This window comes from Podarcis gaigeae (assembly GCF_964106915.1).
Source record: "Podarcis gaigeae genome assembly, chromosome: 7".
Classification (NCBI taxonomy): domain Eukaryota; kingdom Metazoa; phylum Chordata; class Lepidosauria; order Squamata; family Lacertidae; genus Podarcis; species Podarcis gaigeae.
This window is the reverse complement of record NC_139683.1, coordinates 55,926,734-55,950,184: the sequence shown is the minus strand read 5'-3', so window position 1 is coordinate 55,950,184 and position 23,451 is coordinate 55,926,734. Positions and strand designations below refer to the sequence as shown.

The window sequence follows — 23,451 nt, the reverse complement described above, 5'->3', positions numbered from 1 at the left end:
TTTAACCTAGCGTCTGAAGACCAAAACTGGTGAGATTTTGACAGCCTTCTTAGAGAGGGCATGTCATGATGCTGGTGCCTCAGGTAAGAAGACTGTGCCAAACTTCAGATGAGCCTCAGGTATTGAGTGGAGCACGTGGGTAATTAGTCAGTCATTTCGCAGGCCCGTGATGGTTAAAAGAGCCTGGAAATGAATAGGCCACTAGTATAGATTATAAAAGATCAGAGTCATATGAACCAATTAGCCAGTTCTAGATGCCCCATGATACTTCTTTAAACAGTCATGGTTCCCCCAAAAGAATTCTGGGAGCTGTAGTTCATTTAAGGGTGCTAAGAGGTGTGAGGAGACTCCCAGAGCTACCATTGCCAAAGTGGTTTAACAATCCATCTCTTTTCATGGGGAACTCTGAGAATTGTAGCAAAATGGACACCCTGTCCTCCTTTATACCTGAAGAGGACAAACCATATAACTCCCATTGCCCCATATACCTTGGCCTGGAATCTTGACCACTTGAGATATCTTACCTGGCAACTCCTGGGACTGAACCTGGAGTTTCCTGCAGGCAAAGCAGACACTTGACCACTGAGCTTACAGCCCTGCAGTGTGACTGTTACAGGGGATAGAGAGGGCAACCATAGCAGTTCTCTTGGTATCTCATATTCTTCATCATCCCTCAGAAGAACCATCAGCTACTTACCATTGCCAAGTGGTCCAGGTTGGTTCTGAGTCACTTGGAATTATATGAGTGGAAGAAAAACTCACCAGGACTCAGTAGAGTTCAGAAATAGTTTTCTGAGCCCTGGAACATTGGGAGCTGCCTATTTATTACCATTCCTATAGCTTTGTTCTTGAAAAACCCACATATTTCTTTCTGTGTGCTTTTTTGTATGGTGCTATACTGAAGAATACTATACATATTTGAAAAGCTAACAGCTTTTTTTTTTTTTTTGCAAAAAGGTTTTGTGTTTTTTTTAATAGCAGTAACTCCCACTAACTGGTACAAAGCTTGGTACTGTGCAAGCAGTTTCTCACTCCAGAATGCTCTGACTGAAAAGCTGATATTGTGTTAAGCTCCATCGATCACTGCTGCTTTTCTATACCGTGAGCCACCATTGTTCTTGGTGCTGCATTGTCACATCTAGGGCAAAGAATGCACTTGCAGGGGGAGGGGGTGGAGAGAAAAGAAATGGAGGAAAAATAACTTTCAAACTAAAGATAATTCTATTAGTAGTACAGTGGTACCTCAGGTTAAGTACTTAATTCATTTCAGAGGTCCATATTTAACCTGAAACTGTTCTTAACCTGAAGCACCACTTTAGCTAACGGGACCTCCTGCTGCTGCCGTGCCACCAGGGCACAATTTCTGTTCTCATCCTGAAGCAAAGTTTTTAACCTGAAGCACTATTTCTGGGTTAGTGGAGTCTGTAACCTGAAACATATGTAACCTGAAGCATATGTAACCTGAGGTACCACTGTAGTAGCAGCAGCAGCAGCAGTAGTATACTGCCCTTCATCCATAGATCTCAGGGCAGTTCACAGCATACAATTACAATATACAAAACACAAAGTGCGTAATAAAAATAAGAACAAAAACAAACCAGAAATCCCACAACACATTAAAAAGGGCATCAGATGTCAATCAGCCAAAGGCCTGGTTGAAGACGAACCTTTTCACCTGACACCTAAAGGTGTATAATGAAGGTGCCAAGCAAACCACCCCACAAGTAGAGAGCCACTGCAGAAAAGGCCCATTCTTCTGTTGCTGCCCTCCAGACCTCTCATGGAAGTGGCACATGAAGAAGGGCCTCAGAGGATGATCTCAGGGTCCAGGTAGGTTCATACCCTCCAACGTTTCTCCGATGAAAATAGGGACGTCCCATTCCATAATGATAATTTTACTCTTTATACCCCACACATCTCACCAGGTTGCCCCAGCCACTCTGGGCAGCTTCCAACATATACAGAAACATAATAAAACATTAAAAGGTAAAGGTAAAGGTACCCCTGCCCGTACGGGCCAGTCTTGCCAGACTCTGGGGTTGTGCGCCCATCTCACTCAAGAGGCCGGGGGCCAGCGCTGTCCGGAGACACTTCCGGGTCACGTGGCCAGCGTGACATCGCTGCTCTGGCGAGCCAGAGCCGCACACGGAAACGCCGTTTATCTTCCCGCTGGTAAGCGGTCCCTATTTATCTACTTGCACCCGAGAGTGCTTTCGAACTGCTAGGTTGGCAGGCGCTGGGACCGAGGAGCGGGAGCGCACCCCGCCGCAGGGATTCGAACCGTCGACCTTTCGATCGGCAAGTCCTAGGCGCTGAGGCTTTAACCCACAGTGCCACCTGCGTCCCCCAACATTAAACATTTTTTAAAAACCACTTCCCTATACAGGATTGCCTTCAGACAGCTTGGGGGTCAGATAACTCCATACCCTCCAACATTTCTCCAGTGAAAATAAGAACATCCTATGGAAAAGCGGGACATTCTGGGATCAAATCTGAAACTGGGACAGCTTCTCTAAATCTGGGACGTCCCTGGAAAATAGGGACACTTGGAGGGTCTGTGGGCTCATGTGGAGAAAGGTGGTCATTGAGGTGTTGCAGACCTGAGTCATTTAAGACTTTATAGGCCAAAACCAGCCCTTTGAATTGGGCCTGGAAGCTAATTGGCAGCCAGTGCAGTTGGGCCAGGATCAGTGTAATATACTCAAACCATCTTGCTCTGGAGAGCAACCTGGCCACCAGATTCTACACCAGCTGTGAAGTTTCCAAATTGTCTTCAGAAGCAGCCCTACATAAAGCATGTTGCAGTAATCTAATCTAGAGGTTACCAGAGCATAGACAGCAGTAGTTAGGCTGTCCCTGTCCAGATATGGTTGCAGCTCGGCCACAAGCCAAAGCTGATGGAAGGCACTCTGCACCACTGAAGCCACCTAAGCCTCAAGTGGCAGGCAGCAAAGGATTCAGGAATATCCTCAAGCTGCATATTGGAAAATCCTATACCAGCTAAGGAATATCTAGAGGTTCAACAAGCTTAAATGGTATTGTTTCTAGAGAGAACTTGAAAGACACTTTCTGATGGTGAAATCAATATGAACTAAGTTGCCCCAATTGAGTCTGACTCCAACCCACTGTGTTTGGAGCCTGGAGACCTAAGTTCACATTCCGGCTCAGTTGCTATGGTCCACAGTTGGTTATGAACCATGAACCATGAACCTAAAACCATGGGGATGTCAAATTCATAGCCTGGCCCTAAGCAATTGTCCATGAAGATAACTCTCAGAGGGAGCTTAGTGCTTATTATCAGATACACGGGAAATACAAAGAGAGATTTTGGTTAACTGAGCTTCGATTCAGCAGATGAGATTAGGTTTTTGCAAAGCACATTCGCGAAACAAAAACAAAAAAGCTTTTTGACTTGGGGGAGTTAATCAGTACACAATATGAGCAAAATATAGGTCAAGCGGCAGTGTGGGTGAGCCAGGATCACTGTAGCTCTGTGACAGAGCACATACAGATTCAACCCCTGGCATTTCCAGTTAAGAAAGACCCCTGTCCCAAACCTGGGACAGCTATTGTCAGTCAGTGAGTAGACAATACTGAAAAAGATGTATCAGCCATTTGGCTCTGTTTGATGTATTACAGTATTTTAATATTTTTTTGGAAGCCACCCAGAGTGGCTGGGGAGGCCCAGCCAGATGGGCAGGGTATAAATAATAAATTATTATTATTACTATCAGTTAACTTTCTATGTTCATTGGATCGGGTGCTCTGATGTTCAGAAAGGGCATGGAAAAGAAACAACAGGTGGCTTAGGAAATGAATAGTCTTGGTCCTTACAACGTCACAAGCAAAAGAAAGCAGAGAGGCCAATGACAGAAGTGTTGGATGAGGGAGTGCTCCAGATGAACTAAGATCAGAAAAGGCCAAAGGGTGGTTTCTGTGAATGGAAGGAAAACTTGGAAAGGGGATGAGTAGAGAGGAGAGGCTCCTGCAGCCATTAGTCATCTAGATAAGGGAAGCTGAAGATCACAATACTTGACTGAAAGTTTAAACTGTGGGAAGGTTTACATTATCATCATTGGGATCGTTGCATTTTCTAAATGGAGAGGACTGTTAGTAGTTTGATCCCTTTTTAAATGTTAACTTTTCTGGCAAAAGCAAACTGTGTCCCTCCTCCCCCTGCCTGTGTGGGCCTACTTGATTATGCAGTGTGCAAACAAAGGCATTTTGAAAAGCTCGCAGAAGCTCAGTGCAAATCTTCTGGCTCTTCCCCCTACACAATAGTCAATAGGACCCAGAAGGAACTATGCGCTCTGGTGCTGTGCTCCTCGCAGTCCTCCCTAAAGGGGTATTTGGGGACATGCTGGAGTGCATAATAGGATCTCGGCAAGGGCCTTCCAGAGCAGATTTCATCCCAGTCAGTTTGACCCTTAGCACAAAGTAATTTTACTCAGGCTAGAAGACACAGTTAAGGAAATTTGCCATAAAAAGCTTGCTGTTATAAACAAACAAACAAAAAATCCCTTTCTTATGATGTGACTTAATGCAGAAAACATATTTGCATGCCCTTGTTGAAGAGGAACATTTTCCTTTGAACTCTAGTTTTCTAAATTTCCCCACCACTATCAATCCTCCAACTATAGATACTATTGGATGTGCTTTGGAGTAAATGATGTGCTTGTGGGTTTGGCCCAACACGCTTGACCAGTTTCCCATATGAACTGAGCATGTGCCCAGAAATATACTCCAGAATATTCTTTGTTTCATAGGGGTTCCATGGAAGATTTTCAGGGTGCATTAAGCAGCCAAATGTTCCTTGAAAGCACAAAGTCTGAAAACCACTAATCTATAGAAACCACTGGCCATAAGAAAACCACCTCTCCTTCTACTCTAGCCATCACAATAATATAGAAAATGAGGTGAAATGTGTTCCTTCAGTGTTCATGTAAAAATGTAAAATGCCTTTAAAATGAAGTTTTACAAAACTGCATTTTGAATCATGGATGATCTATGATTGGTACCTTTGATAATGTAGTTTGGTTTCTAGTTTATCCTTTCCTAATAATTTGGGGCATATACAATAAGACTAGAATCATTCCACCACTGTGAAATCCTGGTTGCATGACAGGCTGAATATTTTTTAAATACACACTTTTCCAGAAACTGTTCATTCTCAACATTGATGAACGTCTGGGGAAAGAGTGTTCCACAGTTGTGGGCAATCACTAAAAAAGCCAGCCTCTCTCTCTGTTTTGCAGAGTTCCATAAATTATGCATAATCTGCAAAAGTTCCCTTTTCCATATTTTTGGGGACCACAGAACTCAAAGCAATGGAAATGATTAACACTGTGTGGTTTACTGAATTGTGAGGTGTTTTGTTAAATGCTCCCCCATATTTACCCTAATGGAGGCAGTCCCTCATTTGACTTTGCTGTTGCCAGTAGCTTTCATAAAAGGTATGGTCACACTCCACCCAATCTCTGAGCAGTGCAAGATTCTAGGGATACCAGCATCTGTGCTTCTTTTTGGGCACAGTGGAGTCTGTGGTGTCTTTATGATATATGGTTTATCTTCACATATATGCAACCTGAACCTATGATGAAGGGGTTCACAGCATTACTCCCCAAGAGGTTTCTGTTCCTTTCTGAACTACAGCCCTGCAGCCTAACAGCAAAAAGCCATTTCACTCTGACCCGTAACTTCCTCCTGTCAGCTTTCATCACATTTTTTCTCCCAAGTTTTCATGGACTCTGCTTTTTCTAACACTAGCCAAAGCCCCACTCCTTTGATGTGCTCATGGATCATTATCCCCAGGCCATTACTTCAAAGGAAAACAGTCAGACTCCATTACTTTTTACACTTGTCTTATACTTGTTGATTCTACAGGATTAGGGATGTGTGGCACACAGCTTAGCACACAGAGTCTGACTTAATGAGCCATCTCACATGGTAATTTCAGAGAACTAACAGCTTCTAACACACATCTTAAGACAAAAATCCCATTTTAACATACTAGTTCTAATTAAATCCCAACATATACCAAACACAGGCATTTAGCACCCTTTTAGAGTATGTTAAAGTGAATGGCTTTTAAACTTTTCATTTGTATTCCTTTAGAACCTATTTGCTGAAACACAGTGGCACAGTTCAGATGTCAAATTCTTGAGCTGATAAGTCATGGTTCATTGACCCACAGATGAACCATGTTCCTGAATCTCTGCCTTTTCACCCAATTCTTTATATTTTCCCTTAACACACTTCGATTCAGTGCTTCTGTAGGGATGCGGGTGGCACTGTGATCTAAACCACTGAGCCTCTCGGGCTTGCCGATCAGAAGGTCGGCAGTTCGAATCCCCGCGACTGGGTGAACTTCCATTGCTCTGTTCCAGCTCCTGCCAACCTAGAAGTTTGAAAGCACACCAGTGCAAGTAGATTAATAGGTATCACTGCAGTGGGAAGGTAAACGGCGTTTCCGTGCACTCTGGTTTCCATCACAGTGTCCCATTGCGCCAGAAGCGGTTTAGTCATGCTGGCCACATGACCCAGAAAACTCTTTGGACAAACGCCGGCTCCCTTGGCCTGAAAGTGAGATGAGCGCCACAACCCCATAGTTGCCTTTGACTGGACTTAACTGTCCAGGGATCCTTTACCTTTACTTTACCTTTTCAGTGCTTCTGTCCAGGGTCAGATCCTGGTTTCATAACCTGGTTTGCCAGCAGTAATTAAACTGCAGTTTTCTGGTCAGGATGTCATAGGAAACGATGATTTAATCTGCTGGGACAGCAGTACCAAAGGTAGGCATATTTCCAAATCAGCCGCACTCTAAAATGTTGGATCTGTCAGTCTTTGCTCCTGCTATACTTCTGGATCAGAGGATAGTATCACTTGCTATTTCCTCACATATTTGAAGCATAGAAAGAGAGTGGGAAGACGAACCTAACAATGCAATGTCCAAAACTTTAATGGCTGCTTTGATCTTGTTGGTAACAACTCCCAGAGTATGAAGACAAATGAATATACAGGTAAGGTTAAGAAAGAAAGAAATGTGACACTTTTGATGACAGGAAAGGATTTTCTACAGGGAAATGTTTTTACATTTCAAAATTAATTAACTGCACCAAACAACTCTCTTCTCCACAACTTTTTTTGCACACAGTGGCTGTTTCAATCTAATATTGAAGAATTGGGGTTTCTTTTAGAGAGCAACAAAACACTTTGAAATAGAATGGATTCAAACAGCCCTTAATCTCGAAAACTCCATTTCCATCACCGATATGATCATGACGGCGATTGTTATTACAATTTTGCCCTTTCTGGAAACCATTCAAAGACAATACTTTCGACAATATATAATTACGTTATATAAAATGCTAAAGTTGCCACAATAAAACATGCTTGAAAGCTGCAGTCATAAAAAGTCCTAAGAAAAGGAGGTAATTAAATGTTTCAAGATCCCAGCTGATCTACAGGGAGAAAGTACTTTTGGAGGCAGTGCCAAAAAGTTCCTATCTCTTTTTTACTACAAATGCCTTGGTACTTGAATCAGAGAAAAGATGCACGAAACAATGTGTTAGCCAGGAGTAAGCATGGACCAATGGTACCAAATAGTATGGGAAACAGCCCTACTAGAAAAATTAACCAACTGAAACTGACACGGGGAGAAATAGAAGAAGACACCTTCACCCCGGTATGGCTCCCCTTTATCGCATACACAGCCCAACAAGACATTGACAAAAATCCACCAACAGCATACAAATCAATATGGCTAACCTGATCCAAAACACCCACCCACCCCACTCGCACATGAAAACAAAGATCACCACAGCCAACCACAAATGAACAACCACATCCTAGGCCAAACCCAACCTCTCTCACCACCAAAGGAACACAAGTGAACAGCAAACAAGCAATGCTGACACCAAACCCTATATATAGTAAGTAAAATAGAAACATCGCCACCCGACCCCACTCATCTTTCTGCCCTCTCTACCTCCTTCCCCCCTTTCTTCCTAATGTCTCAACAAATGAAACTGATTTGTAAAAATGTTACATGGGGGAAAAAAATATATGAGACACACACTTTTGTAAATCAATAAAATCTTTAATAAAACAACAAACAATGTGTTAGCCACTCCATAGCTATGGTTTTCACAGATAAAAAACATAAAACCCATCAAATAAAGTGAATAAAGGCTTGTTTACTTACATCTAAATAATGTATTTAGGTTAGGTATCAACAACTGATGTATTGAATCACAGCTGGAATGTGCCTGCAGTAGTAAAACAGCACAGATGCTCTTGTCTATGTTGGGCAAGGTGCTCAGTATATGAATTGGTGGTGGCCAAACAAGAGGAAATAAAAGAAGTAAATCCATTGTTGGCTTCACATGTCCTCCTATAGACCAGGAATGGGGAACCTGTGGCCCACCAGATGTTTTTGGACTACAGCTCCCGTCATCCCTGATCATTGGTCAGGCTGGCTGGAAGTGATGAGAGATACATATGGGAGAACAGCATACGAAAAAATAAAGGTTAGGCCACTTAGAGCTCTGGAAGCCATGATCCTCACTTGAGATCAGCAAATGAGAAATTATTATTATTATTATTATTATTATTATTATTATTCCCATCTGACTGGGTTGCCCAAACCACTCTGGGTAGCTCCCAAGAAAATATTAAAAACACAATAAAACATCAATCATTAAAAACTTCCCTGAACATGTCTTCTAAAAGTCAAATAAACTTGCCACTTGCCATCACTTCAATTAGCACTGAAAATAGCATGACATTTGAGATCTGTTGCTAAAATAAGTCTTTCTTTTCTTCTTTAAGCTTATTGCAGGGAAATAGCATGCCCACTGCATATCTCCAGCACATAATTTCTCTATAAACTTGCATAAAGCATAAGCAGCAAGTTCATTATTATACTGTGGACATCCATCTTAAAGAGGTTGATTTCCTCTCTGCAAGCCGCTTTTGTTCCACATAAGGTTGCCAACCCAAAGTTATCATAGGTGTTCATTAATAGATTTATGACATGGAGGAAAAGCTAAGTATTCGTTTCCTGAAGCAACTCTTAACAGTCTGTAGAATGAATGCTTATATATCTTCATTTGAACAATTCACTTTCAGTAAAATAGGAGGCAAACTTTCACAGGGGGGGAAAAGAACCCAGGGGAGGGGGAATATTACATTTTCATCATGCCACATTTTGTACTCTCTGTTGTGTGAGATGCTTATAGCTAAACAAAAACTATGTTCTAAACACACAAAGGATGGTTTCTGCTTGAAACGTGTGGGTGCCTTGACAGAATTTATTTGTTGAGAATGCTTTGGGGTTTTATTTTATTTCTTGGGTCTCTGCGGGGTTGTCTGGATGTGTGCCACATGCTTTTCATAGATTCCAAATTTCTGCCATAGCAAATCCCACTGGCTGCAACCACAGGCTTTTGTTTCCTGCACCTTCTCCCCCATAACCCTCAGTAATCTGAATCTATGCCAGACGTACTTAGAAAACAAGGAGGATGTGCTGCAAACTAGGCCCACACTACCAAATTCCACTTGAGATCCATTGTTCTACTTCATCTTGACAGATCAGCTTGTGCCCCAGTGTGTGAAAATACATAATAAAAATTGAAGTAACTTTTAGACCATTATCAACTAATTAAAATATATATATAATATTTTAAATGTAAAATAAACAGGTGTTAAGTTCACAGACTACATTCCAGAAAAAGTGTGTATCATTTAATTACATTTTTATGTTTATTTGGTAAAGATGCTTATGTATTCAAGGAAGTCACAAAGCATGTCAAAACTTACTTTTGCTGTATCAACATGAAGGCGATTTTATTTATTTTATTTTTCGGTTTATAGCCCACCCTTCCTCACAAAGAAGCCCAGGGTGGCAAATCTGGACTCTCATTTTTTCCAAACTAGTGATGGAGCAAATTCCTTCATTTGGGTTCCAACTTTGGAAAATCAGCTGGTTTACCAAGCACAATTCCATTTCAAGCCACATCTGACCCTACCTCATCTCCAACTACGAGACCTCATCTTTCCCCCAGAACTTTCCCCCATGAGCCTATGAATCCTCACTCAACCAACTACTCCCTGCCTCCCTCCAGACCCCTTCTTCACCACTCATCCACTTACCTGCTCTATGTGGGATGGGGAAAGGAGGTGGGGGTTCTCTCTGGCCTACCCCTTCCTGGGGCCAGGCACAGAAGCTCTGGGAAATAGGAGCTTCCAAGTGCTCCTGGCATCTAGCTTTAGCCATAGCAGCATGCCATGAGTCAGAGGAAAAGTGGGACCTTTCTCTATCCCACTGCCGGAGAACCAAGAAAGGCAATTAAGTGGGTGAGTGGGCGTTTGGAAGCTGGTTGGGTGAAAAGTAGGGAGTGACTGACTTCTCCATCTCAGATGAAAAATTGAGATTGAGGAAATTGGTGGAGGTGTTTGAGGTAAGCTTCATGAGCCACCAATTCCTGAGCTAAGAGTTTTGGCAACTTCATCAATATTGTATTCCGTATAGCTAATGCAAACAGACACTGACCACTTACTTCACAGCTGTACAAAGGTTGGGTACAGATTCAACCTTGCATTTGTCCATCTACTGCATCTTCAACCTGTCTTGATGGGAATGTTCAGGTTTGATTGTCATGGACAGCAGCTCTTACAAGACATTTTTTCCCCCACTTGGGTTACTGGCAAGGCTTTGGGGTCAATTCTGGGGTCAATCTACACCATTTGGTTCTACATGACTTTTAGAACACTCTGGCAAGAGACACTTCACAGGATATTTCAGCACATCTTCAGGTTTCATGAAGTAAAAATTTGTTCTGCATAGCCAAAGATACTTTGCATTGTACATAGAAGCCCCTGAAATTCTATGACATTCCACAAGTATTCTCAATGACTTTGAAGTGTTTTGTTTTTTTTTGGCTTTTAGTACCCGTTTAATAGAATCATACTTCATCTTTGAGTCACAGAGAACAAAGTGTACTGATCTAAAATTCCAACACTGCATATCCCACAGGTTTCACAGATAAAATTGCATTAACCATTTCTTCAGAGGAATTCATTCAAAGCATGATAAAATTATGTTGAACTTTTGCACTGAAGTGTATTTAACTCAGGAGATTGGAAGAGCCTTAATAACAAAAGGAAAGTAAGGTATAACAGTTAAGAGCAGGTACTCACGGTGTCCCTATGAATCAAACTGTGTGTAATTAACTTGAACAGGGTATATGAACGGAATGGTTTTCTTATTCTGAAATAATGAGTCAGACAAAGCTCACCCAGATGCAGTGATCAAGGCTACTTCAAAGAGCAATAATTGGAGACAAAAGCAGTGGCTCATTGCATTTTAATATCTGACAATTTTAATACATATGGTTTCAGTTCTGAAATTATTCTAGCAATGTTGGATTGAACAGAAAAAAAACCCTTAAACTACATTTAGAAAATGGTGCATCAATCGTATTTGTGAGGGTTTTTTAAATTATCAAGCATGGCATTAGGCTGTCCCAAAATTATGCCCCATGCCCCTTCCAACAGAAGAATAGGCACATTAATAAATTTATGGTATATAATGTATGGACAAAGAGCAGAAATTACTCATATATATTTGCATGGGTTAGTACACACAAACACACATACAACCTTGCCCAGTCATATAGCCAGGAATAATTGTTAAATAATTCTAGTATTCTGCATACCAGCAACCTATGGCCTAAACAGAAGCTCTGTAAAGGGACTGCACTTTTATTAAGACATTTGCTTTTAAACATGATGCTGACATAGTAAATGTTTTTTGGGGTGCCCAGAATCTTACCTAGACTGGAACTAAGTTTGTGCCCATGCTGCTACATTATTGTAGTGGCCATTGAGTGGAAATGTATTGGCAGGCCTAAGGCCTTGTGTTGCCAACCTCTCATCAATCAGGCCATTCAAAATCTATTCCTTTTTAGTTGATCATTTTATCTCTGCTACTCTGCAAGTGCAGGTAAGTACACCTATAGTTGTGCTCTACCTTTTAAAACGGTGACACTCCACTGTAGGGAGCAGGAGAATAAAAGCTCTCCATATATATTTTCCTTACTAAAGAAAGGCATAAGATGTTCTAGCTAGTATTGGGAGAAGCTCCTTTTGTGGCACAAATGCTTTCCTTTGTTGGCCAGAAATAAATGCATTCACTGACACAAAGCACAACTGTTGTAAAAATATTAGCATGCAGATGCTCTGGTGTTTTGTTAATGCATTTAATTAAAAACAATAGCTTCATTGTTCTGTCCGTTCCCCCCACCACCCTGGAATGAATGTGTATTATGGCATAGAATCTTGCCAGTGTTGATGAATAAAATTCCTTATATTGTGTTGGTTGCTCACAGGGTCTTTATGCAGGAATTAATATCTGATTTAATTCCAATCTCAAAAAGTCTTGGGACAGCAACATTTTCACAGAATTGCAAGGGATCGACATCTTTACATCTCCACAGTCAGCGACAAAGTTGCTAAAGTCCAGACAAGCAACAGAAATGTTGCTCCTAAACACAGCCCTTTTCCGTTTTTAATTACATTCATTGGTTTCTTTGGAAACTGTTATCCCTGTTACTGAGGCCAAGCAGGTTTGACTGAGCTCAGACCCTGCTGCCGGTCCAAACAAGGGGTGGGGGAGGACATGCATTCAAATGCAAAAGTACTCAAATTCCCCCCTCCCTTAAATAAAAAGTTGGTTGCAAATTTTTTTAAAGCTGCAGCTTCAGGAAAAGGAATAGTGCGTGCATATGTGTCAATGGCGACAAAATATGAATGCAAGGGTTGCGACAGGGATTACCAGAAGTGATGAGATGCTGTTGGAATCTCTGGCAGACTGCTAGCAGCAAGGCATAATCCCCAACAGAAAAACGTGACAGAGAGATCAGAAAGCTGTTCTGTTTGCTTCATCCAGCCCAGCTTTCCTCTCAGTTCCTCCACTTTCTGCCTGTTCCTTCTGCATCAGTTTTAAAACACTGTCTGCCACAGTGGCTCTCTATCTCTGCTCTAGTTCCTCCAGAGCACATGGCCCAGCCGTGGAACATTCTTCCTGGCACGGAGCACCTGTCACCAACAGTAGCAATATTCTGAGACTGGCAGAGGACCTTTAAATTCTCTACGCTTTGGGCTCATAAGAACCACCTGGCTGGATCCAGACAAAGGCCTGTCTAGTGCGGCATTCAACCAGATGCCATGGGGAAGCTTTCAAGTAGGACATGAGTGCAACAGCCCTCTCCCACTGCTGTCCTCTGATCTTGGATCCTCTGGTTGTATTAGGGATCGATCAGCTTAGAGAATCCCCCTTCAAAACGGTCCAAGTTGGTGGTCATCTCTGCATCTTACGGGAGCATAAACCATGCATGGCGGGAAGGAGTGTAGTGTACCATTTGTCATGAATCACCCACCCTTCATTTTCATTGGATGACTCTGGGTTCGAGTATTGTGGAATTCCCCTTTTTTCCCCTAAACAAAAAGCCCCAAACTTTTTAAGTTGCTCCAACTTCCTCATTGTTACGCTTGCTCTTTTCTGCACCAGGGGTGATGTGATTGCTTGTGCAAAACACGTGTCAATTCCAGATAGGTCATATGAGGACTGAGTACCACTTTTTTGTACATGTGTGAACAGTCATTTCCCCCCGCAAAATCTGTGGTTCTCCTGAGACTGCTGATAACACCTCTCCTATGTGTGAATAACGTTGTGTTGTCTACATAGGTCTGGCACTTGGAAAATTGAGAATCATTGTTAGCATTTACAATGATGGTGGTGAATCTCTTTTTCCTCTGAGTAAACTGTTATGCCAGAGTAGATTTGCTAATAAGACTCACACCCAAATCAAATCTGTCCATGTAATTATTTGTCATCATTGCACCTGGCATCAGCAGAAACAGTAACTTAGGCTGGATAGTGAAGATACATATTTGCTTATTTAAAATGTTACTTAATGTCTATCATCAGAAGACTCTAGGGTCTGTACAAATATTTGAATAACCAGATATAAATACATTTTTAAAGCAACAGGTAAGTATAATATATGACAAAAAGCAAAACTAAAAATAAGAATCACCTCACCTGGAAAAAAAACCTGCAACCTAAAATGCCAGTGCAAATAGCAGACTTGCAGTGTCAGTACTAGTGAGGGTATTCCAAAGTCAGGGTGCCATGACAAAAAAGGCCCTGTGTGGACACTTAGTATATCTCTACTAAAGAGGGTGTTTGAAGCAGGATCTCTCCAGAGGATCTTAATACCTGGGCAGCCTGGTATGCAAAGAGGGGGTCCTTCAGGTATTTGGGTCCTAAGCCATTTGGGACTTTAAAGCACCAGCGCCATAAATAGGACCCAGAAATGACTAGTCAGCCAGTGTAGATTTTCCCAGATAGTTTTGCAGGATTATCATGGTCCAGAACCTAACAGAGCTGTTTAAAGGATACATTTACACTTACGCTTGTGTAGCCTAAACATTAGGTTATCAGTCATTACAAATTTGTTCCGATACTCTCCTGCAAAAACAGGCAAAGCAAAAGGGTGCCCTATCTTGTTAACAACTAAAGACCTTCGCCTTTCTTCCAAATACAGGTTTCAGTAAATAAAGTAGGCATGCACCAGCCTGACAACTCTTCTTCCCTGCTATATTCTGATAAAAATTAATATATCTGTACTGGAGCTGGTAGAAGGCAGTTCTGTTGCAACTGCACATAATCTATGGACTTTGTGTGAAGCAGCAAACCCAAGGCAAGGGGAAGAAAGCTGCATTGTTCCAGCTCTCTGTTTTTCAGAGGCCTGCATTCATATCTCATCCTTGTTGTTTGCAGGAGAGGCAGATGTGAACCAGAACAATGGGACCTCCTCTAAGAGCACAGCGGTGACAGACTCCAAGGGCGCAGCAGACCCAAAGAATGCCTGGAAGGAGGCCAACCCAGCTGACACGACTGGTCGTCCCCATTTGGTCCGCCTTTTTTCCCGAGATGCCCCAGGGAGAGAAGACAACACCTTCAAAGACCGGCCCTCTGAATCAGATGAGCTACAGACCATTCAGGAAGACAGTGCAGCAGCTTCTGAGAACTCGGATTTGATGGCTTCACAGAAACGCTCCTCTTTCCGGCATGGATCCAAACTTGCAACTGCAAGTACAATAGACCATGCTAGACATGGATCCCCCAGAAGATACAGGGAACCAGGTCTACTTGACTCACTGGGCAGATTCTTTGGAGGTGACAAACATTATCCCCGGAGGGGCAAGGTGAGCTCAGAGGAAAGGAGAACAGAATAGCTGCAATGAAATCAAGAATTGTAAAAGGATGGGTGGGAGGAAACTCAAGAGAACGCAATAACCTCCGTAGAGCAACAGTTGACTTAGCCTTCAGAATTGTGTTTATCCATTTCTAATGTGATAATTGGCTGTTATGACAATTTTAGAAATAATGCATTAGAGAATGTTACTACAGACAGTCCCCTTTTAAATTGACCTGAACTTCTAATTACCCCTAATCCTCTTCTAACCTAATGCTGGGATTATTTTACATCAGGATGTGATGCTCTGAGGCTCCCTTGGGGAGATTTGTTGTTAACTGGTTGTATGCAGTACTTATGGTGGGAAAAGGCTTGGTGTTCTTTTGAAATTTTTCCTCCCCATCAGTGATATTTTCCTTGCAATGTTTCTCAAAATCTGACTGGAAAGGAGTCACAGAAAGACAATTGTTTACAGCAACTCTGTAATAGCTTTATAGACACTGACTTTAGTTTAACGTCTGTTGGCTTCATGTCTGTTTATGACTCTTGATGGCATTTGTAACCCCAGGCTGTGTCGTGAGACTAACACGAAGCTTTGTGAAACCAGGGGACAGCTCACCAACCCTAATGCCTTTTGTTTCTTTTCTGATGAGAGAAACAAAACAGAATGCGGGAATTGTGACAAGATCGGACCACATCTGTATTAACTTGTGCTTTTTCATGGATGAATGTTTGAAGGTTCGCAGTGCAAATCTGTGCATGTCTAGGCAAATGTGTATAGAAGTGCTGCCTTAATAAAGGAAAATACTTTTCAGCTAGTTTGGGGGGTGCCAGTAGCAAAAGCACTGCCAATGCACACATATAATTGTGTACTGTTCAACTGATGAGAAGTGGAATGAAGCAGGAGAATGGTACACACATTTGAAGCGGGGAATCAGTTCCTTCACTGCTGTTAATGTATCATTGCAGTGTTTGCTAAACCATTTGGCTACTGGCTGTTATATTTTGTATTTTTATAGCTAACATTTTTGATCTGGCAAATACTTTTGAAGAGTTAAAAACTTCTCTGGGTGTAAGGGACAGAGGGTCAGTGGTAGAGCTTTGCATTTAGAAGATCTCTGGTTCAATCCTCAGCATCTCCAAGGTATGGCTAGGAAAGACCTCTGCAGAGCTGGTGCCAACCACCTTATGTGGACATTATTGAGCCAGAGAGACCATTGACCTGACTGGGTGTAAGGAAGCTTCAGTTGCTGCTGCAAGAGAAGTCATTGTTATTAAGTGCTGATGTCCTTTCTCTCTTCCATCCACCCTGAGGCAAAGTTCACACTTGATTTTGCTCTGCCTATAATGAAAGGTGTCTTTTTACATTCTCAAGCACTTGCCCACTGACTCTAGTCCCCCCGCCCTTTCGTTTCAGAATATTTTAATAAAACTTTTTTTAAAAAACCCATTGCAGTGCTCCTAGTTCTTAAATGTTTTAGCAGTGATCAGAGACCATGAGGCAGATCAAAAAAGTCATCAGCTTCTTGGTTGGTAGTAGTCACTGATACTGGTAGTTGGGCAAGTAGTTGGTCCAAAAGGTGAGACATTCCACACTCTCTTTTTAAATTAAAGTATTGATTTGCTTCACTCTCCAGTCCTGGGCAAGTCACTTAACAGAAAGTTGGCAGCAATTGTAAAAATACCCAAGCAAGTATAGTTGGCTTCAGTTCAGTTTAGATCAATTTCTAAGGGAGTTTGCATCATGACAGTATTGCCCTTGATGACCAACTAGCTCAAATCTGGCTCAAACTGAAATTGAAATGTTGTGATGTCACAAAACTGACAGGTCTAGCACAAAGACACTATTTCTCATAGATTAGGAGATCACTAAGGGATGAACCCGCACCTACAATAAGCAGTCACTACATGTTCTGAAATGTAAGTGATTCAAAAGTACTCATTTCAAGCATTTGGTGATAAGTGATTTACATCTGATTCAGACTGTGGATATTTCTGTATTTAGCTATAATTGTGAAATCTATTTGTCTGTTAGGAGTGGAGTTGCATATAGATAGACACTCTCATGTGAAAAATCATCTTTTGTATTGTTGATCCTAGCACACTGCTGTAGATTTTCACTGCCACAATTGGTACATTTATATCTGCATAACTCATAGTCCAGTGCCTACGGAACAAAAATAAAAGGTTATGAATTATTCCAAATACTATTTAGCTGCAAGAGAACAACTGCTTTTTAAATGTTGACTTGCATATATCTTGGCCAGTCAGTGAAGAACTGGCTGTGCCATTGTGTGACAACATTGTGCTCTCAGAAATAATAATGCTGGTAATGAACAATATCTCCTGGGAATTCATTCCAGGAGACTTTCAATGCTGGAAGTTAACTCAGCAAGTGCCACAAATATTTGTTAATACTAGCTGTGCATGTGTGTTTTTAAGGAAAGCATAAAGTTATTAGTGTCATTCAATCGTCTTGAATAGTATGGGTTTCAGATAAGAATTGTTACTTCATTATTATGTCAAAGTTGCTGGAATTGTAGGTATATGTTTTTCCTCCCTGTATTTAAAAACATGATGATTGCTACTTATTGTGTGTAATAGTAAAACAAACACTGATGCACTTTGAAAGTGTCCAGAAAAAGGTTTTCTTTTTAAAAAAAATTAAAAAGCTGAGGCAGACACAGAAACTAAACCCTGCAAATATATTTCATCACACACTCAAAGAGTATCTTTGCCAGAGACAGGAATTATCACCAACTGAATGTAGCTGCTGATTACCCTGCCTTTGAGTGTGCACCAAGCCAACATGGTAAACATGCGACAAGTAGAACTTAGTTAAATGGAAAGGCATATAAAGATGCAGGGTAATGAGATAATGGAAGAGGTCTTTTTCCAGACTTAGAGGATATGCTCCCTAGGGTCCATTGGTAAGGATTCCCAAAGCTCCAACTAATTATGTAACAGGAGCTGGGGTAATGGTCAGGGCATTGTTCCAGCCTCCTTTCCCCGTCCTGCAGTCCTGGTTCATATATCTGATCTGCCCACACTCGTGTCGGAATGCAGCAAACACAAACATCTTTTTGTCCAGAAAAAGCACTGACATTCAGGCAGAGAGCACGGTGAATTCCTTGTGGAGGCATATTCTTTTCTTATTAACATCCATGGGTGAAGAATACATGTGTGAATAACGCTCCCCTTTGTTTAAAGAGAGGAGGAGGAAGGGGAAAATAGAAGAATGCCTGTCTTGTTTTCGCCTGCCCTGCCTACCCTCTCAAAAGACAGGTTCTCCATTGCTCTGGTATTTGTGATACATCAGGAAAGGGTGGGAGAAAAATAAAATGTACCAATATGAATGTATGGATATATTGTCTCTCCTTTGTGGCAGAAAACATGCCACCTGTGTTCCCATGGTTAGTACCCATGCGCCATCTATCTATCTGTATGTGCAAGTTGGTGGGTTCATGTGCAATACACACATACGTATACAGGAATGAATTGTGAACAGATCTTTATAAAATTATTCTCATTTAAAATCAGGCAAAACTTGACACTTGTCTTAACTTCAAGTGAGTCTCTCTGGTGGTACTTCTCTTGGTACAAGACAAGTAGTTGCAGCATTAAAAACAAACTCGCAGTCACAGCCCTGTTGTATAACCCAATTAGTACAGCCTTTGATGAGGTAGCAAATAACTACTGGACAAATTGTGGACTTTTTAAGGGATGTTTTCCAGCACAGTTATATGTCAGCTAATTAAAAGCCTGTCTGTTTTCAAACATAACAATCTGTACTCTGAAATATTACAGTTTTCAGAATTGCAAAACCCAATATATATTAGGAAAAAATCCATTAGATCTAATGCCAAAGTAAATTTACCAGCCAGTTAAGTATTTTCCAGGTTTAGGGTCACAATTAGTACACATTGTGGTAGAACATGCTTAAATACCTACTCAACAGATGCATCAGGCAGTTATGCCTAAATTGTATCTAGTTTGTTCCAATTCCCTCATAAGACTGAGAATGTTTTTTAATTTGTAATTACATCTTCAAGCTATTGCATATTATTTCCAGCTATAGCGCCTATTCTTCCCTTCACGGTTCCTACTTTCTGATGTTTCCTTACCAAGTACTAACTAGCTATAAATAATTCTTTGGTCAGTTTTAACTCTTGATCTAACACAGGGGATGGTCCTAAACATTTCCACTGGTCTAGCCGAGGTAGAGATTGCCTGTGTGATGCTTCTGCAACACTGAAACCAGGGAGCCTGATTTGGGGTTGTTGCATTGGCACAGCTGTCAATCTGGCTGTCAATACAGCCTTCTGAAGGGCATATTATAAGCTACTGCATAAAACCTTTCAGTCAAGCTGTAGATAACATTCACCACACTATAAAGCAATGACTTGAGCATACACTTCCTTGGAATGAATCTCCACTCAAGTTTAAGGCAACCCCCAATGTTGGAGAGAGATAAGGCATCAGACACAAGAAAAATGGGGCAATAATAAGGTCTACAGAACTGGGAGTGATTCGATTAAAAAACCACAACAAACCACAACACAAGCACTGGTCTGGAGAAACCCTGCTCAAGATGCAGATTCATGCAGATGCATCAATTTTCTGAAAGGAGTACCTTCAGCACCTTTTATGGACATAGCACCATCTAGGTCAGGATTTTTATAACCCAGGAAGGACTTTTTGTTTGTTTTGCTTTGCTTTGCTTCTAATGCTGTATCCCAGCATATAAAACCAAGAGATGGGTCTGGAACTTCTGAGACCAGTTGAAATAGTTGATCATTGAAATAGTGTAAAGTGTCTGCTTGGTATAAAATTGAGCAGGAATCAAAACAGCAAAAATGTATGTTTATTTAAAGAATAATAAGTTTCTCCTAATTTGAATGAAAACATGTCTGAATGTTACAGGCATTAATCGATTTCATCTTTCTAAGCTGAAATATGCAGGTGCCTTATGTTCAAGAACAGGGCCCCACTATAGCAAGCCACTATTAAACTAGGAAGTCTCTAATAAACCATAGTTCACCATTTCATCAGAACTGGAAAACTATGGTTACCAATTTTGGAACAATCTTAAATCTTAAATCATGGTTTAATTAAGAGATTTCCTGGCTTTATCATGACTTGCATGGTGATGCAAAGGGGTTCTGTGTGAGAGTAAAAGGCTCAAGTTCATGCATATCTCAACTGGATAAACTGAGATGTGATGGTCAGAACCAGACCATGTTCTTAATATGTATGAAATGTTTTGCATATGAAACCTATGGGGGAAATTAGCCACATCAATAATAACTTGTATTTTTCACACTTAATTAAGAGTATTTCAATGTGTCTATCTAGTAGTCTGAAGGAAATTATGTATTGTGATTTTTTTTTCCTTTTTACAAGTCTTTGCTGTGTCTAGGAAAATCATGTCATACCTGCTGTTTTGTACAACTGTTGTATAAATTGTAGCATTGTAAAATATATAATTGATGGTACTAGCTTCCTAGAGTCTGTAACACGACATGATTTTGTTTCAATATTTGACCTCTGTCTACGCTTGATCATTGGTAATGCATTTATTAAATAGCTTTCACACTGTTAAGTGGTGCACTAATTATTTAAGCTTAAACATTAACATCTGAACCTAACCATCTTTACAGACTGTATTGTGACTTGAATTGTTTATCAAAGTGCTTGAAGGATACAGAGATTTAAAGGTGAAGTGAATAAAATATGGGGGGGCAGGTAAGCCCTGCCCTGCATAATTGATCAGAAGACAGCACATGCACACCATTTGAATGGCAATGCCTATCAACTTGGGCGGGGGGGGGGCTCAAAGGGACCTCAGCCACTGGGAGTTGGCTCCTGCGCTCTCTAGCAAGAACAATCAGCCCATCCCTTGGAAGAAGTAGAAAGCAAGAAAGGATATCAGGAGAGAGAGAAAAAGAGAGAAGGGGGAGACAGAAAAGAGAGTAAAGGAGAGGTCCCACTCACTTTTGTCTCTGGTCTTACTCACTGCTAGCTTATACCCAGCACATACCCAAGGGAATGCCCTTGATGGAAAAAATGCACACCCCTGCTCTACGCTAAAGTGAACTCTAACCAAATTTTAGCATCTTTAATTTCATTGGGAGAGTTAAGGATGCATGCAGTTTTCCCACTGAGTGGACCATGGATCAGCACATAAGAAGTGTAGGCAAGAGGATTAACTCATTAGTCTGCAGGTGCCAAAATGTTCTCTGAGAAGGTTTTCTTTGTCTTTACGCAAGAGAAATAATAAGCTCCCAATAAGCAAGGAGTATTTTTCACAAAGATTCCCTTTTTGAATTGCCATTTGGGCATTCAAATATTAAATAGCATTCAAATTGATGAAGGAAGAAAATGTAGAACTCACCCCAGGGAAATATTAAGCATATGCGCCAAATGGACAGACTAGGCAGAGCAGAGCAGGATTTTTTTACCACTAGATGATACAATTCTGCTTACTCTCTAATAAGGAAAGTAGTTGCTCTGTTGGTAAAAAAAAGGAAGAAGACAAAGATTCATTAGGTCATGTTTTCATTAAGCCATGCTGTTCATTAAGCTATGATGTAAATCAGGCTTCGCTTTGTTGTATACAAACACATTTTCAATCAGCTCTCTCAGTTTCTTTGATTTTTATATACCTATAAACAACCATTGCAACATGCTAAATAAGCGACTAATCAATGTACAATACTGCAGACATTTCTCCAGCCCAAAGTGGGATGAAGAAAAACACTGAAAGAAATGTTTTTACTTCCACATTTGGATCACAGTAACAGAGGCTGTGTCGATAGATCTGCTAGTTAGAGGGAACGTTTTGGCTTAGAAAGTAGCACTAATGGTATGGCTGCTGTTAATTATTAAACTCTAGGATGGCGTGATTTTCTTCTGCTCTGCCCTGAATGCTAATTCCCGATACCTAAACTGAAGCTGTGTTTTAAAATATTCTAAGGTCAATCTGAGTAAATTTACTTGGAAGATGGTCAGAATTAAGCTTGGCTGTCTAAAACACAGGTTGCTTTTTCAGGTGAATAGGGCCTTGTTCCAGCAATGCATATATTTGTTTGTGCAAACAGAGCCGCTTAGAAGGATGAATTTTAAAACTGAGTTTGGCTCTGCACTGACAGCTCATAAGCAAATGAGCTGGAAAGCAAGCCTTCTTTTTAACCACACATTTTAGACAGAACTTGAAAATAAGTAGAAACCATCAATGCATGTTTTTAAATGTTTTCTGTTGCTGAAAGAGGTGGCAACAGTCAATGACCTGCTGTACCTATGACTTGGCTCCATGCCACACTGGTAACATTTAGATAAAACATTGATATGGGAAGGACATATGTGGCTTCCAAATCCTGCTTGGCTGACCACTCAAAAGCCCTGTAAATTGGTCCATGGGGAGATGTGCTACTAATGTAGCTGTTTCCCACATTGTGAACCCATTCCACATGCATGGCATCATGGCTAGAGTGTTGGACTAGGGACCTAGGAGAGCAGCGTTCAAATCCCCACTCAGCCATGAAGCTCATTGGGTGACCTTGGGCCAGTCACCATCTCTTAGCCTAAGCTGCCTCACAAGTAGCTGTGAGAATGACATAGGGGAGCTGAGAACCATGGACACCATCTTGAGATCCTTGGAAGATAAAGGTGGTATATAAATTTAATAAATAAATAAAATTCCTTACTGAACTGGACTCATAAAAAACTTAGCATGATAGGTTGTTTATTGTTCGGTTTTCTGAGAAAGCTGAGAACCTTTCACTTAGTATATTTTCTTCATGTTGTGTAATCCCAATTCCTATTGTCCTCCTTATTTCCCATCCCCTGAGCTTACTGCATTTATGTATGTTAATCACAACTGAACACTGTTAATAATAGATATAATAGGAGTCCACATATGCACATTTGTCATTCAACTACTCATGGGTGTTGCTGTCTGCTATCTGTATTGTGTGTGTGTTGGCTACCTGACACCACCTCTAAATAACTACTGGGAAGCCCATACCAAACTTTTTCTCACAGTACTCAAACAAGTGTGGAAGTACAATTTTCCTGTTTTGCAAGAAATCAAAAACCTCCCTCTTGCCTAGGTTATTCTAAGTTAGTACTATTTTTATAGTTTATAAATGGTGTTTCACAGAGTCAATGGGCTGGATTTCCCTGCATA

The 23,451-nt window shown here is 41.0% G+C and overlaps 1 protein-coding gene across 3 annotated transcripts in view; it reads left to right on the top strand.

The window, feature by feature from the left end:
- MBP (myelin basic protein) overlaps positions 1-23,451 on the top strand; it is a 97,480-nt gene that overhangs the window by 55,301 nt on the left and 18,728 nt on the right. For all 3 annotated transcript variants that reach the window (XM_083747038.1, XM_083747039.1, XM_083747037.1), the window contains one exon: positions 14,846-15,273. In XM_083747038.1, the coding sequence (XP_083603164.1) occupies positions 14,846-15,273 (428 nt within the window). The remainder of the gene's footprint in view (positions 1-14,845; positions 15,274-23,451) is intronic.